Genomic DNA, 15114 nt, shown 5'->3' with positions numbered 1-15114 from the left:
AGTGGAATGGCAATGTAAAAATGTGTTCTCATATGGACAGCAGTCACACTTAAAAACAGCTGCCTTTGGTGGATGCAGAATGCATCTTCAGTATTTACCTCATTCTAGTTGTATAAGGCAGAACTGGGCAATTTTTAAGCACAAGACTTGTTTAAACACTACAGTGTGTGGGATTATGTTTTAAACCAACAGCTGTACTGTCAGAGTTCTTTTAATTTCTCCATAGTGAAGGCACGCCATGGGATAGAGCAATAGTTCTCCTACGTTTTCTCTTTTTTAGAGAACAAATGTAAAAGTCAATGTAGATGTGAAGCTGAGAAGACCTACGACTCTTCTCAGAAATGCCGATGTTTGTGTGTGTAAGAGAGCGAAAGCAAGAGAGATTGGGGGAGGGGCTTTGAGTTACTTTCCTTAGTCATTTTCTTCAGGAGAATTTATGACTTGAGGTCAACAATTTAAGGGCTGTCAGTTTAAAAGACATTCCAGATGCCAAAACCTGCCAGTTTCTATGCAGCATCCCATCTGAACTTAGCTAGGATTTTAAGGGCTGAGTATTTATATATAGCTAGTTCAACTACGCTAGTATATGAGTTTGGGACTCGGTGATAGCATAGGCTGATGGGAGCACACGTTACCAGTTATCACAGCCCTGAGGATGAAGTACAGGTTGAACTTCTCTCAGCCGGCGCCCTCAGGACCTGACTGGTGTAGGACGAGAGAATTTGCCAAATGACGGAAAGTCAGTATTTTCTAGCACATTACCAGTATTTCCACTGCTAACTGGGCTCTTAGAAGACATTTAGGGGTTAAATACAGCCAAATAACAGTGCAGAACACGGAGAGCCGGGACTGGTGGCTGGAAACAAACTTTATGGGATAATGGGAAACTTGGCCCCTCCCAAGGTAAGTGGTCATCTCGCTGACTAAAGCCATGCCAGATTACAGATGTTGCCCGACAAGAGAGTTCCAGATTAGAGAGGTTCAACCTGTATTGCACTTTGTTGTCTGATAATATTCCCTGATTGTCCCTTAGGCATCACTGAACCATCTCGACTCCCTGTATTGGGAAGAGGGTCACAGAGGCACAGGGCTGTGGATGGAGGGAGCAGTGGATTTCAGAGTGGGCAGGAGTTTGCTGTGAATGGGGGGGATGGAAGAGGGAGCAACAGGAGCTAATGCACCTCAACTGGGAGAGAGCCAGCTCAGGAAGGGGAGTGGAGCCCTCAAGGTTCCTGCCTGCTCAGTGGCTGTTGCAGCCTTCTGAGCTCCTCTCTTGCTTCCATCCCAGATGCGCAGGAGTTTGAGATAGTGGAATCATACACACACGTATCCCCGTACTGACTCCCACTTCCCACATCTTTGTAGTCCTACCAGTTCCGGTATGGTTTTTATAACAGGTGTCAATTATGGAAAATATAAAAAGATTCCTGAGCCCCATAAGATACCACTAAGGGATGGGAGAGGAAAATCCATATCAGGCAGTGGTGGGCAACCTGGGGACTGCATGTGGCCCACTGGGGCCCCACCTGCTGCCAGCAGGACTCCTCTCAGCCCCCTACCCCTATGCACCCCTCACTGAGGCACTGGAGCCCCACACTTCCTGCTCCTCTCTCTCCATCCCAGCACTATCCCTGCTCCACCAATCCACCAGGCGATGCGCCATCCCTAGGGCAACCATCCATCCCAGTTTCAGCAGGACGGTCCCGTATTTGGGACACAAGGATGGCGTCCCGATTTATTTTGTCATAGGGACTAATTGCCCTGTATTTTCAGGAGGCTGCCACCTGCTTCCCCCAGCTGAGGGAGCCGGGAGCCAGCCCCAGCCACCCCACTCCCCAGCTTCCCCCAGCTCCTCTGCAGCTTCTCCCAGTGAGTCAGGAGCTGAACCCATGCCATGGCAGCCCCCCCCCGCAGCTTCTTCCAGCTCCCCCATGGTGGCATGGCTGCCCCCAGGGTCCCCCGTGGTGTCATGGCTATCCCCCAACTTCCCTCGGCTGGGGGAGATGGAGCAGCAGCACGGTGGTCCCCCAGCTGGTGGAAGCCGGGAGCTTCACTGGGAGGGTGGCAGCCCCCCCAGGGCAGCCACCTTCTGACTCCCAGGTAGGGTGCCCATGCATCCCATTTTGGCTGGGACGGTATCATTCCCCTTGTCCCATATTTGGGCAGGGGAGATATGGTCACCCCCGTCCATCCCCGCTCCTCCCCCCTTCTCCCAGAGCTGGAACGCTGCAAATCAGCTGTTGGCAGCTGGTCCAGCTCTGTGAGGGAGGGGAAAGAGTAGGAATGGTGCAAATTAGGCAATTTGCAGTGCTCCAAAAGTGCTGGGAGGGAAACGGAGGAGGAGAAAGTGCAGGGCCCCAGTGTGTGAGAAGGGCATGTGGAAGGGGGCAGACAGGGCCCATAGGCTGCTGGTGAAACCCCTGTGTGCTGCTGCAGCCCTCTGAGATGGAGGGCCACTCATAAGCCCCACTCACTCTTTGTAGTTGCCCACCACTGGTATAAGGCCTAATGAGATTGATCATGATTTGTGCAGCGTTGACCTAAGAGTCCCATTAAACAGAGCTGTGTCAACTTAGGGAGAAATAACTTTAATCTACTTCCCCCAGACACTGTAAGTGGGTTCACAGTTTCATCTCTTAGCCCTGGTGTCCTCGTGCCACCACACAAAAATGAGTTTGATTATAGTTAATATTGTTCGTATTTCTGGCATTGTGAATAAGTGAAGCATGATGCTGAGCTGCTACTGCATGCAGCGTAAGTGAAGCTGTTTTACATACAAGTTTTGCATGTGTTCCTTTAAGACTTAACTCCTCCTTATTATGTTGGTGTAAGGTTAAAACTACTTTAAGCACAAAGCCATAACTTGTCCTTTGTGGAGAATCTTAGCATTGTGTTTTTTCTTTCTCCTGCCTCAGGCACAAGGCGGAACTTAAGGAACGACTTACTAGTAGCAGCAGATTCAATTACCAATACCATGTCCTCTCTGGTAAAAGAGCTAAACTCAGGTGGGTGAGACTTAAGAGCATGATCTCTGAATAGTCATTTAGCATATATTTTAAAACACTTTGGATCAGAGAGAAAACACCTAAAAGGAGTTGTGGATGTTTTTGTATTTGATGGAAAGAAAACCTAAATGGGGTAATTTAGAAAGCTACAGACATTGAGATGCAATTAAAGCTTAGAATTTTTTTTCAGAATATAACATTTTGGTGCATTTGTAAATAACATCATATGTAATTATTTTTTAAAAGGTATCAGTAACACAACAGTGCACTCCTAGGTTGACGTGCCATATCCAAATTCTCTTGAGTCTAGATTTCTAGTTGTGCCAAATGGCATGTAGTGTGGTGTCCTTTTTAGCAATGTATCCAAATGTCTGCAGAGGCTCTATTAGCTGTACCACCACAAAAACAAGAGATGGTTCTGCAAATAGAAAGTATATGGCCACAGCGTCCATGTTGCCTGAAGCAGACAAATGTATTCGTGGCTGAGAAATACTAAAATTCTAACTTGGAGAAACAGAGGAATGTTTAGAGAAATGAACTTAATGAACCTGCACATGTGAAATTTAAATGTAACCATAATCACCTTTTGTGGCTTATAGAGATGGGCAGCGAGACAGAGAGCAACGTGGATTCTGAGTTTGGACGGACTCATTTTGATGATCTTGTTCCATCACCGACTTCTGAAAAGGCTTTCCTTGCACAAATCCATGCCCGGAAGCCAGGCTATATTCACAGTGCAGCTGCCACTGGCACCCTTCGCAGTGACATGTGGGTACCTTCTTTGTGTTTTTAATTCATTTTGTATTGAAATGATTATAAGAATGCACGTATGCATAGTTCCCCTTAGTAATAAAACTAAAACTAACTGAAGGAAGGCTCTGTGCCTATGCAATAATAATGAGCTTTCTAAGCTAAAGAAGTCTGTGTAGGGAGATAACTTTTGATTCCTATCTGAGACTTTTGTGAACTCAGAAAAAGAAGTAACCTTACTGGATTTCATTTAGGAAATTCAGCTGACAAACCTTTTGGTTTGTGAAGATTTGCTTGGCAAATGTTAATGGTTTAATGTAGATCTGGCTGAATGATGACAATTCTGTTTTACGACAACTTCAAGGTTTCAAAATGTGTTTTGGTTACATTGTCGAGTGAAAACAAAGCCTTTCAAAGGTTTTTATCAATTAGAGTTCTATTGAAACTTCCATTATCCAATCAAAAAAGTGTGAAATCACGTGTTTAATCAGAAACTTTTCAACAAACTCTAATTTAGCACCTGATCCCAAATCAAGTGAAGTCAGTGGGAGCCTTTCCATTGACTCGACTGAGCCTTGGATCAAATCCTGAGAGCCAAATCTTACTCTTAAGGAAGGTTTTGAGAATTTTTGTCATTGACTTGAATGAGAGCCTGATTTGAACTGTGAATGCACATTTAGTAGAACACACCATTTTATCTCTTTCATGGGTACCAACTTGCTGGAGAGGTGGGACTTACAGAAAGGATGCAAACATAGAAATAACTTAAAGAAAATGTACATGGAGTTGAAAATATAGGTCCTGCTTGCCTTTCAGTTTTCATTAAAATAGAGAAGTTCTTGTAACGTTGGATGCCATTCATCTTAGGAAGCTATGTATTAATAATTGTCTTCAGGGTTACAGAAGATGGAGATCCCTATGTTAGAGCAGATGATGAGAACTATGAAAATGACTCAGTCCGCCAGCTTGAAAATGAGCTCAAGATGGAAGAATATCTGAAACAAAAACTGCAGGATGAAGCCTACCAGGTAGGAAACTAATCCACCAAATAGCACCTCCCCATCGCCCCCAGCTTTAAAAGGTTATTGTGCTGCAATAGGCCACCATTTGCAATTTCTTGTCATTCACTGGTGTGTCCAGATTTTTTTAAAAATTGTTATTCTTACAATTCTCCCCTCCTAGGCCTCCCTAATATACATAGATAGATCTCACACATACACACACAAAGTACTCAGGAAGAACTCATCAATTGACTTGCTTAAGGCTGACATTAACCTTCACACGGTCATTAGCTTTTGCCACTGCTGATCAATTTCTACCATGCTACTCAAACAAGAATGCTTTGTACTGTAGAGCCAGTGTTGCATGTTGAGCTCATGGTGAGTTTTCTGCTTCACAACATAAAGCATCTGTGAGGGTCTCCATGTTAGAAAACTAGAGCTACTGATGTTTCTGTTATAATCTGAGGTTGGGTGAAAGAGCTGACTGAGTCACGTGGTATCTCATGCCGCATCTGGTGAAATAGGGCAATGAGCACTTGGCTTGTGAACAAATGAGCTGGTGATTAGCAAAGTGCACCTGTAGGAGTGCAAGGGGTTTCAGGCCCACTGCCCCAGCATATTTGGACTCTCACAGTATCTTGTCTGTCTAGCAAATGATGTGGACATTCGCATGGTGCAAGAGAACAGAGCCTGTTTTAAGATATTCCTCCTCTTAGCATCCAGATATAACAATCAGAGTGATCCAGAGTTTCAAATGTTTATTGGCTTGCATCAAGGTTAGGGTTGGTTGCCGTTGGTTATGAGTTTCAGTGACCATCACAGGTTTTTAGATAAATCTGATGTACGAGAGCATGACAGCTCACAGAAAGGAATTTTGTCATCCTCCTTGCTATGCAACATCTCACAGGAGCAATAATAAACAACAGATCAGTGTTGTGCCAGTGTTTGTACACAAAGTTAACAAACGACAAAAGGGCACAGGTCCCTGCTGAGTAAGTGGAACTGCTGTTGCTGAGTTAGAACATGGAAAGCAATGACTTATTACGCACCATAACAGTGATATCTGCCAAGCATTCTCTCATAAATTTTTCAGCTTCTGCCAATACACACTTTCCTCTGTAGAGGAAACGGTGTAATGATTCCACTGTAGAGTTCAGAACAGGATTGGGGCAGTATTAGTTCACTTCAGCTCAGCTCCATTAACAAATACACAAGTATTTAAATGTATATGAATAGTCACACAATTTACAATGGTATTATGGCTATGTATATAATCAAGAGTGTGTGTGAACGTATGTGCTGCAGAATTATGGCTGTTATTTGTGAGGCAAGAGAGAGGAATTTTTGGGAGATACCTTTCATTACTGTTGCTTTCTCCAGAATAGCCCCAGAAAGACAATGGGTTAAACCCTGTCCCCACTGAAGTCAAAAGAAAACTTCACTGGTGCAGGTTTTAGCACTGGGTGAATATTACACCTGCCTTGTTTCCTTTAGGAAAAAAAATAGAAATTGGAAACAAAGGAAGCAACTCTTTCAAAATGATTAAATCAAGTGACATGAAATGTTCATCCCAGAAGAATTCAGTTTGTTAAACTCTTCATAAGAAAACTGCCTCTAAGCTGTAGAGTTCTACTCAGTAATTATTGGAGAACAGAAAAAAAACAGAAAATGTTTTCAGTTGATAGATATGGCTCTAGCACTGGCTGAACCTCTCTAATCCAGAACTCTCTTGTCCAGCAAACACCATAATCCGGCATGATTTTAGTTAGCTGAATGACCACTTATCCTGGGTAAGGCCAAGTTTCCTGTGGTCCTATGAAGTTTAACAGTCACCAGTCCTGGCTCTCAGTGTTCTGTGCTGTTATGTAGCTGTAATTTACCCCTAAATATCTTCTAAGAGCCCAGTAAGCTGTGGAAGTGTTGGTAATGTGCTAGGAAATATTGCCCTCCCGTGGCCTGGCAAATTCTCTCATCCAGCACCAGTCAGGTCCCAAGGGTGCTGGACAAGAGAGATTCAACCTGTATGCAAACCATCTGTTTTCAAGGGGCAGGATAGCTCTCTGGTTAGAGCATTGGCCTTGTAAACTCAGGGTTGTGAGCTCACTACTTGAGGGGGCCATGTAGGGGACTGGGGCAAATAGAGTTTAAAAAAAAATCTGTCAGGGATGGTAACAGGTCTTGCTGTGAGGGCAGGGGACTGGATGTGATGGCCTTCCAAGGTCCCTTCCAGTTCTGTGAGATAGGTATAGCTCCATATTCAGTTGTGTAATTTGTCCATACTTAGATGAGTGGGTGTCATTTTGGGTCTACCTGAATAAGAGCTACTAGGGTGAGTAAGAGTTAAAAAGGCTATGTCCTCTGGAGTCGCTAGAACATCTGGTGTGGCTTTGGTTCTCTTTCTCCCTGATTTGGGTTTAATGCGTAGCAGTGGGAAGGACTGTGTGGGTTGTAACCAGTCTCTGGAATTTAAAACTGTGTCTTGCTGATCAGAGTCACACACGTTTCCCATTTGGCTATGTAGCCTAACATGAAAGATGACTGTAATTGCTCTTATCAGGTGAAAATATCAGATTAGGAAATTGTTACTCCTTGGTTTTCCTTTATTGGTTCAGGAATTATATTAAATGTATTTCTCTGTCTCCCTGTATGTGACAGCAGTACTTCTGGATGGACACGTAGACTTAATTTTGCAAAGGAGACGATGACACAATATCCATTATTTTGCTCTGTGTGGCCTAGCAAGCTTTTGCAAATGAAACCCCGAGACAGTGGCATTTAAGTGAAATCAGATTGTCAGCAAAGAGACTGCTACATGCCTCAGAGGAAGTGGAAAAACAGGATGCTTTTGAGGCTCCTTGTCATAGACTCTTTCACATACTATGCGTTCTGCTGCGGCCACACAGCAGAAAAGCAAACAATAAGCATTATCAGGAGAAACACATTTAATGTACAAAAATAAATGGTAATAATGCTTACCCTCCCATATCTGTTAGCAGATATGCTCTTGTTAGGTTTTTGCTGAATGTATTGTATGAGACAGTTTTCTTTAGTCTTATTTCTGGTGTCCATTATTGTTCTGTCTTATTGCCTCTTTTGTGCATGGCTTTATTCTGAACAATACACTGGCCTGGCTGCTCACTGGCTTACATTGTCATCTTCTTGTTTTATGTCCTTTGATATCTACAGGTCAGTTTGCAAAGTTGAGGGCAATATCCCTTCTATCACTCTCCTCTCACGTAAGTATAAACTAATATATTTATTTTATACAGGTACTTATAACTCAGATACCTGCACCTTCTGCTACGTGTGCATATATGATTATGCTGTTTCCTCCCTTTATTTTCAGATATCTACGCATGAATTATCTCTAAACTGTACCTAATAAGCCATCAAAAGTTTCATCAGAGTCTTGAGGCTCATCCACACACACATAGACTCTTTTATTTGATTACCTTATGCTGTTATGCTGGGGGGCAAATGTCCTTAACTATACATGACAATGTATGAATTCATCACCAAAGAGAGAGAATGATCCAGTAATTAGGGCAGTAGGTGAGAATTCAGGAGACATGGGTTCAGTTCACTTCTGTGTGCCTCAGTTTCCTCTCTGTACTTCTCTAACTCACAGAGGTAATCAAAACAAAAAAGCAGTCATGTAGCACTTTAAAGACAAATAAAATAATTTTTTAGGTGATGAGCTCTCGTGAGACAGGCCCACTTCTTCAGATCATAGCCTTACTCAAAACAGACTCTGATATATATTGCATCTGTTCTGGTGTGGCTGTGATCCGAAGAAGTGGGTCTGTCCCACAAGAGCTCATCAGCTAATAAATTATTTTGTTAGTCTTTAAAGTGCTACTGAACTGCTTTTTTGTTTTGATAGTATATAGACTAGCACGGCTTTCTCTCTGTCACTATTCACAGAGGTAATGTATAGACAAATCCATTATACATTATGAGTCTCTCAGATGCCTCAGGAATGGGAGCTATATAGTTCTGTAAGACAGTAAGGACTCGTGTAACCAATGCCATCACCAGCAGTTATCACTGAGTATCCATCATCTCCACTTTGCTGCTGGTGCCTTTTGTGTATGAGAAGTAAAACCAGTGAGTTCACCCACGCCCCTTCGACCAGGAATTCACATTATCAAAACAGGCTTCCTGGCCAAGTTCTAACATGATTAAATAGATTCCAACTGCATAAATTTCCCCTGGAGTTTCAAATGTATATTGTATCCTCTCTTTCTGTCCCAAGCAGTGGTGATGTGCATTGCTAAGTGGCTGTCGTGTTTCATCACTGAGGAGGCTGTGTTTCAGTAATCAGCAAAGTACTTCTATGGGTGTGCAATTCTCTGTGAGTTTATTGGGAGAGATATACCTGTAGCCCATGCTATAATGTGGGCCTTTGTAAAGGCCTTTGTTTTCAGTGATTGGGATTAAAAGCTGCTAATTGTTTATTTTTTAAAATCCCTGTGTGATAGGATCACCCATGGTGCACACTGAGGTGGTGTAACCTCTGTTCTTCTTCGAGTGTCCCCGTGGGTGCTCCACATTAGGTGTCGGGCTCGCCCAGCGCCGCAGATCGGATCTTCCAAGCAGTTTCTGCCGGACCACGCATGCGCCGGTGCGCGCCGCTCCCTTGCGCGCTCCTGGCCACGTGCGCGATCCGGTCCCCGCCAGTTCCTCTTAACCGCCGTCGGCTGCAGACGGAATCCAACTAGGCTACGGCCAAGTTAGCGTATTCAATGGTTTTAGCTGTTTTCTTTAAAGTTTTCAAGTTCTTAGTCTATTGTTGAGTTAGCCAGTTATTATTTTCAAAAAAAAAAAAACAAGAAACAACAAGCGGGACAGCATTCAGTCCAGTCCTAGTAACAAGCAGAGCACTGGAAGCCAGGAGCCTAGGGCCATTAGCCCTCTGCCGCGGCAGGCTATCCGAGAGGGGGAAAACAGCACAGAGAAGGTGCTAAGTACCCCATTAACAACTAAAAGACTCACCAACAATGTACTCTTCAGGATTCAAGAAATGTGAGTCTTGCCGAGAGGCAATGCCAGCGTCTGATGGGCACAGTCACTGTATAAGGTGCCTTGGGGAGTCCCATGTCACGCAGAAATGCTCCTTCTGTGCAAAATTAACAGCCAGAGCAAGGAAGGACAGGGAGATGCGGCTTAAAATGCTGCTATTCGACAAGGCCCTCCAGCCAGACGTGCCGGAGCGGCCGCAGCAGGAGGGACCCTCCGGGGCCCATAAAAGGAAAGCTGCCTCCCTCACCCCATCAGCGCAAAAACAGAGGAAAGTCTCCCCAACCCGATCCCTGCTGGCAGCAACAGCGAGCGGGAGGGGAGGAGCGCACAGCCCCCAGCCGCAGCAACAGCTGATCGGCGGCGGCACAAAGAGCCACGTGGAGGCGGCTCAGCCTCCGAGGATCAAACAGCCGCCCCACACCACAGGCAGGATGGCGGCTAAACAAGCGCTGGTACCGGCAGCACCGCAGGCAGCGGCACCGACCCCTGGGGAACCGGCAGTGCAGAGCGCGCAGGCACGCAGCCTGCAGGCACCGGAGGACACCGCCCATGAGCATGCCGAGTGCGGCGCGGACGGTGCCGAGATCCCCTGCACGTCAGGGGGCAGAGCCACCCCCTCAAGGGAGGGGGAAGGCTGCACAGAAAACAAGGCACCGCAGCCCCTCTCTAGACAGGGCTGCAGAGTTGCTTTCTTTCAGCCCTCTGCTCATGCTGCAGACTCCAACTAGAAGGCAGGGGTCCCCCCTAGCCTACCCGGAGCCCCCGTCTCCATTTTTACAGCCAGCCTCGCCCTGGCTGGGACCACCTTCACCCTTCTTGGGGTTTGAGCTGCTGGAGTACTATCACAAATCACTCTCTCCAGTGTCCCAGGTCTCTCGACGATTTCGCTCCCCCAGACGCAGGGGGTATGCACCAAGGAAGTGGTCCAGGTCCCCTTCCCAAGAACAGTGCCCATGCCGCCATGGTCATCCCTATCATGCAGGGCATAGACACCACCGGCAGTCTACCAGGGAAAGATCCCCACAGACGGTCCCGTATCCCCGAGGGCAATCGCTAACGGGGACAGAGACTCAAGTATCTCAAGGGGAACTGGTTATGGAACCCCGAGATTTTCCCTTGCAAGCTTCCAGCGAGCGGATGTACCATCACCAACAGGAACCGGAAGGGTCCAGAGAGGCGTATCCTAGTGGTTCCTCGCTCTCCTCCCCGGACGAGGCTACGGCCCTGGGGGACGTCCATCCTCCGGACGATCTCAAACAGTTTCAAGAGCTGTTTAAAAGGGTGGCCTTCACGCAAGGCATCCAGACAGCAGAGGTGCAAGAGAAACACCCTAAGCTCCTCAAAAATCTGAGACCTCCGGCCTCCTCCAAAATAGCAATACCGCTTGACGAAGCAATCTTGGAGTCCACCACTACGATATGACAGACGCCTGCGACTATTCCACCTGTCCACAAGAGAGCGGACAAGAAATACTTCGTGCCAGCGAAGGGCATGGAGTTCCTGTTCAGCCACCCACAACTAAATTCCATGGTGGTAGAGTCGTCGCAACAAAGATCAAAGACATCTCAATTCAAGACAGGGGGAACAGACAAAGATGCCAAGAAGCTAGAGCTGTTCGGCAGAAAGGTCTACTCCTCCTCCACACTACTGTTGCGAATGGCAAATTACGCAGCGCATCTAGCGAACCACAATTTCGACAACTACACTAGGTTAACCTCCCTCATGGACTCGCTTCCAGAGGACAAGAAACTGGTGCTCAAGGCCATCGTGCAAGAAGGCTACGCGGCCTCGAGGACGGGAGTTCAGATCGCCCTGGATGTTGCGGACACAGCAGCACGCTCCACAGCTACGGCAGTGGTGATGCGAAGGGAGTCCTGGCTCCAGACTTCGGGTATACCGAGGGATCTGCAGGCAAAGATTGTCGATCTTCCCTTCAACTCGCAGAAGCTGTTTGCTGAATCAACTGATGCGGTCCTTCATTCCAGTAAAGATTCAAGAGCCACACTTAGGACCCTGGGGATTTACACCCCTCCATACAGAAGGAAAAAGTACTACCCTCAACGAAGACGGTACCAGTACCAGCAACAGCGTCCCCAGTACCACAGGGGTTACGAGCAAGGGCGACATCAACAGCACCAGCAGTACAGAACTCCCAGGCGACGTTCCCAACAGAGCCGTGCGTCCTCGGGGCAGGGCCAAAGGCCACAAGTTTGACACACAAATCCAGGGCTGCGCCATCACTACCATCGCACAAGGTCATCCGAAGCGGTTATTCCACCATCGCCTCCGACCATTCTACAACCAGTGGCAAAGGATCACCACAGACAAATGGGTGCTGGAGATCATAGCCACGGGATATGCCATCCCCTTCCAGTCGCTCCCACCACCACGACCTCCACCCAGGCCCCACCTCCAGGAGGCCTCCCATGTAGCGAGGCTCAAGCAGGAGGTAGACCATCTCATGCTCATAGGGGCAGTGGAAAGAGTGCCGGAGCAACTGCAAGGGAAAGGGTTCTACTCGAGGTACTTCCTCACAGAGAAAAAGACAGGAGGCTGGAGGCCCATCTTAGATCTTCGAGGCCTCAACCGGTACCTGCGCAAGCAACGCTTTCGGATGATCACAATCGCCTCCATCCTTACGGCGCTAGACGATGGAGATTGGTTCGCAGCCCTCGACTTACACGACGCGTATTTTCACATAACTATCCATCCGGCTCACCGACGATTCCTCCGGTTCATGGTAGGCAAAGAACATTTTCAATACAAGGTCCTACCGTTTGGCCTCTCCTCGGCCCCCAGAGTCTTCACCAAGACCTTGGCAGTGGTGTCAGCCTACCTGCACAGACAGAGGGTATTTATATTCCCGTATCTGGACGACTGCCTACTGAGAGGGGCCTCGAAGGAGGAGGTACTACGCATGATACGCGTCACAGCAGGCACGTTCTCTTCGCTCGGCCTGGTTATCAATCTGGCAAAATCAAAGATAAACCCCACACAGGACATAGAGTTCATAGGGGCACGCATAAATTCTATTACAGCGAGAGTGTATCTACCAGAGACATGCTTTCGGACCATCAGCTCCGTTGTGCAAGTCATCACCTTCAGCCCTACGGTGCCAGTTCTGACGTGCTTACAGCTGCTGGGCCACATGGCAGCAGCGACGTTCGTAGTACAGAACGCCAGGTTACACATGCGCAGCATGCAGCACTGGCTGGCGAGCGTATACAAACCAGCAGCACACACCGTTCACAGGGTGGTGTCGCCCTCAACAGAGGTGCGCAAATCCCTGCAATGGTGGGTAAACCCCAAGAACTTGCTAACAGGGGTACCCTTCCACCAACCACAAATATCGGTTTTTCTTACTACAGATGCCTCCCTCATAGGGTGGGGAGCACACATGGACGAAGAGGTGACGCAAGGGCTGTGGTCCTCCACGGAGCAGTCACTGCACATAAATATAGTGGAGCTCAGAGCAGTGTTCAACGCCTGCAGACACTTTCGAGACCATATACAAGGCAAAGTAGTCGGGATCAGTACAGACAATACCTCCACCATGTTTTATATAAATCGGCAAGGAGGAGCTCGTTCCCGTGCCTTATGTGCGGAAGCAGTCCGGTTGTGGAACTGGTGCATCGCCAACAATATAACCTTGAAAGCCTCGTACTTACCAGGTGCTCACAATGTGAAGGCAGACCAGCTGAGCAGGCGTTTCGCACTCACGCACGAGTGGCAGATCTGTCCCGATCTGCTGCGACCGATTTTTCACGCATGGGGTTTTCCCCAGATAGACCTGTTGCTACTCAACACAACAAGAAGTGCCCACGATTCTGCTCCAGGGCAGGTCTGGGACGGGGGTCCCTGGGGGACGCATTTGCGATCTCCTGGAGGGGCCCCCTGCTTTACGCTTTTCCTCCCACAGTGCCGATCCACAAAGTCTTGCAGAAAGCCAGGAGGGAAGGAGCCCGAATGATCCTGATAGTCCCAACGTGGGATCGACAGCAATGGTTCCCCCTACTCCTGCGCATGTCGGACCATCCACCGATGCCCCTTCCGGTGGCGCCGGATCTGCTCACACAAGCCCAGAGGTCCATAGTGCATCCGCACCCCCAAGGCCTGCGACTACAAGCGTGGTTAATCCATGGCTCAGCTCCCTAGAGAGCACATGTACGGAGGAAGTGCAACAAGTCCTAGAAAGTAGCAGGAAGACTTCCACCAGGAAGACCTACAAGCAGAAATGGACTCGCTTCACGGCATGGTGTTCTACCAAACAGCTAGCCCCCCTTTCGGTGCCTATACCTGTAATATTAGAGTATTTACTGGACCTCAAGAGAGGAGGACTCTCACTATCCTCGTTAAAGGTCCACCTTGCCGCCATTTCGGCGTTCAGACACAAAGAGGAAGGGCACACGGTGTTCGCCCATCCCATGGTTACCAGGTTCCTCAAAGGGTTGGTAAACCTATACCCCCCTCAGAAACCGCTTCCACCTTCGTGGAACTTGGACCTGGTGCTTAATGTGCTAACGGGACCACCGTTCGAGCCTTTGGCCACGGTTTCCCTCCGCCTCCTTACGATAAAGATGACCTTTCTTCTCGCAATCACGTCAGTTCGCAGGGTGAGTGAGCTTGCGGCAGTTATGGCAACACCACCCTGCACTGTTTTTTCCAAGGAGGCGGTAACCATACGGCTGCATCCAGCCTTTGTTCCTAAAGTTTCTTCTGAGTTTCATATTAACGAACCTATTGTTTTACCCTCGTTTTATCCAAAGCCTCATAACTCTAACAAAGAGGCACGCCTACATCTCCTGGACGTGAGGAGGGCGCTAGCCTTCTATATAGACAGGACCAAGTCCTTCCAGAAAACGGATAGACTCCTAGTCTCTCTCGCTCGCAAATCGAAAGGAGAAGGTCTCTCTTCGCAGAGAATCTCGAAGCACATCGTATCCTGCATAAAAATGTACTACGAACTCAAAAAGACTCCTTTACTGGCCACGCCCAGGGCTCATTCCACTAGGGTGGCGGCGGCATCAACAGCCTTTTTCAAGGGTGTTGCGCTAAAAGACATTTGCAGAGCGGCGACCTGGTCATCCTATGACACCTTCGCCAAACATTACGCCCTTCACAGGGTATTCCAAGAGGATACCCGTCTCTCGACAGCGGTCCTCTTGGGGACAAGCTGCACATAATCCGATTACCCACCTCCTATCTTGGGTTACTGCTGGGTAGTCACCTAATGTGGAGCACCCACGGGGACACTCGAAGAAGAAAGAAAGGTTACTCACCGTAGTAACAGTGGTTCTTCGAGATGTGTCCCCGTGGGTTCTCCACTACCCGCCCAT

The 15114-nt window shown here is 47.7% G+C and overlaps 1 protein-coding gene across 19 annotated transcripts in view; it reads left to right on the top strand.

Annotated features, from left to right (window-relative positions):
- The window catches only part of DTNA (dystrobrevin alpha), a 316470-nt gene that overhangs the window by 288256 nt on the left and 13100 nt on the right, over positions 1 to 15114 (top strand). For 18 of the 19 annotated variants that reach the window (XM_074987209.1, XM_074987208.1, XM_074987222.1 and 15 more), the window contains 3 exons: positions 2916 to 3005; positions 3605 to 3773; positions 4651 to 4783. In XM_074987209.1, coding sequence (XP_074843310.1) covers positions 2916 to 3005; positions 3605 to 3773; positions 4651 to 4783 — 392 coding nt within the window. Of the gene's footprint in view, positions 1 to 2915; positions 3006 to 3604; positions 3774 to 4650; positions 4784 to 7942; positions 7993 to 15114 lie in introns of all 19 variants that reach the window. The other variant, XM_074987207.1, reaches the window with a different exon arrangement.

This window comes from Carettochelys insculpta, chromosome 2 (genome assembly GCF_033958435.1).
Source record: "Carettochelys insculpta isolate YL-2023 chromosome 2, ASM3395843v1, whole genome shotgun sequence".
In the NCBI taxonomy this organism is placed as follows: domain Eukaryota; kingdom Metazoa; phylum Chordata; order Testudines; family Carettochelyidae; genus Carettochelys; species Carettochelys insculpta.
The sequence above is the reverse complement of the archived record's forward strand: the minus strand, read 5'-3'. Positions and strand labels throughout refer to the sequence as shown.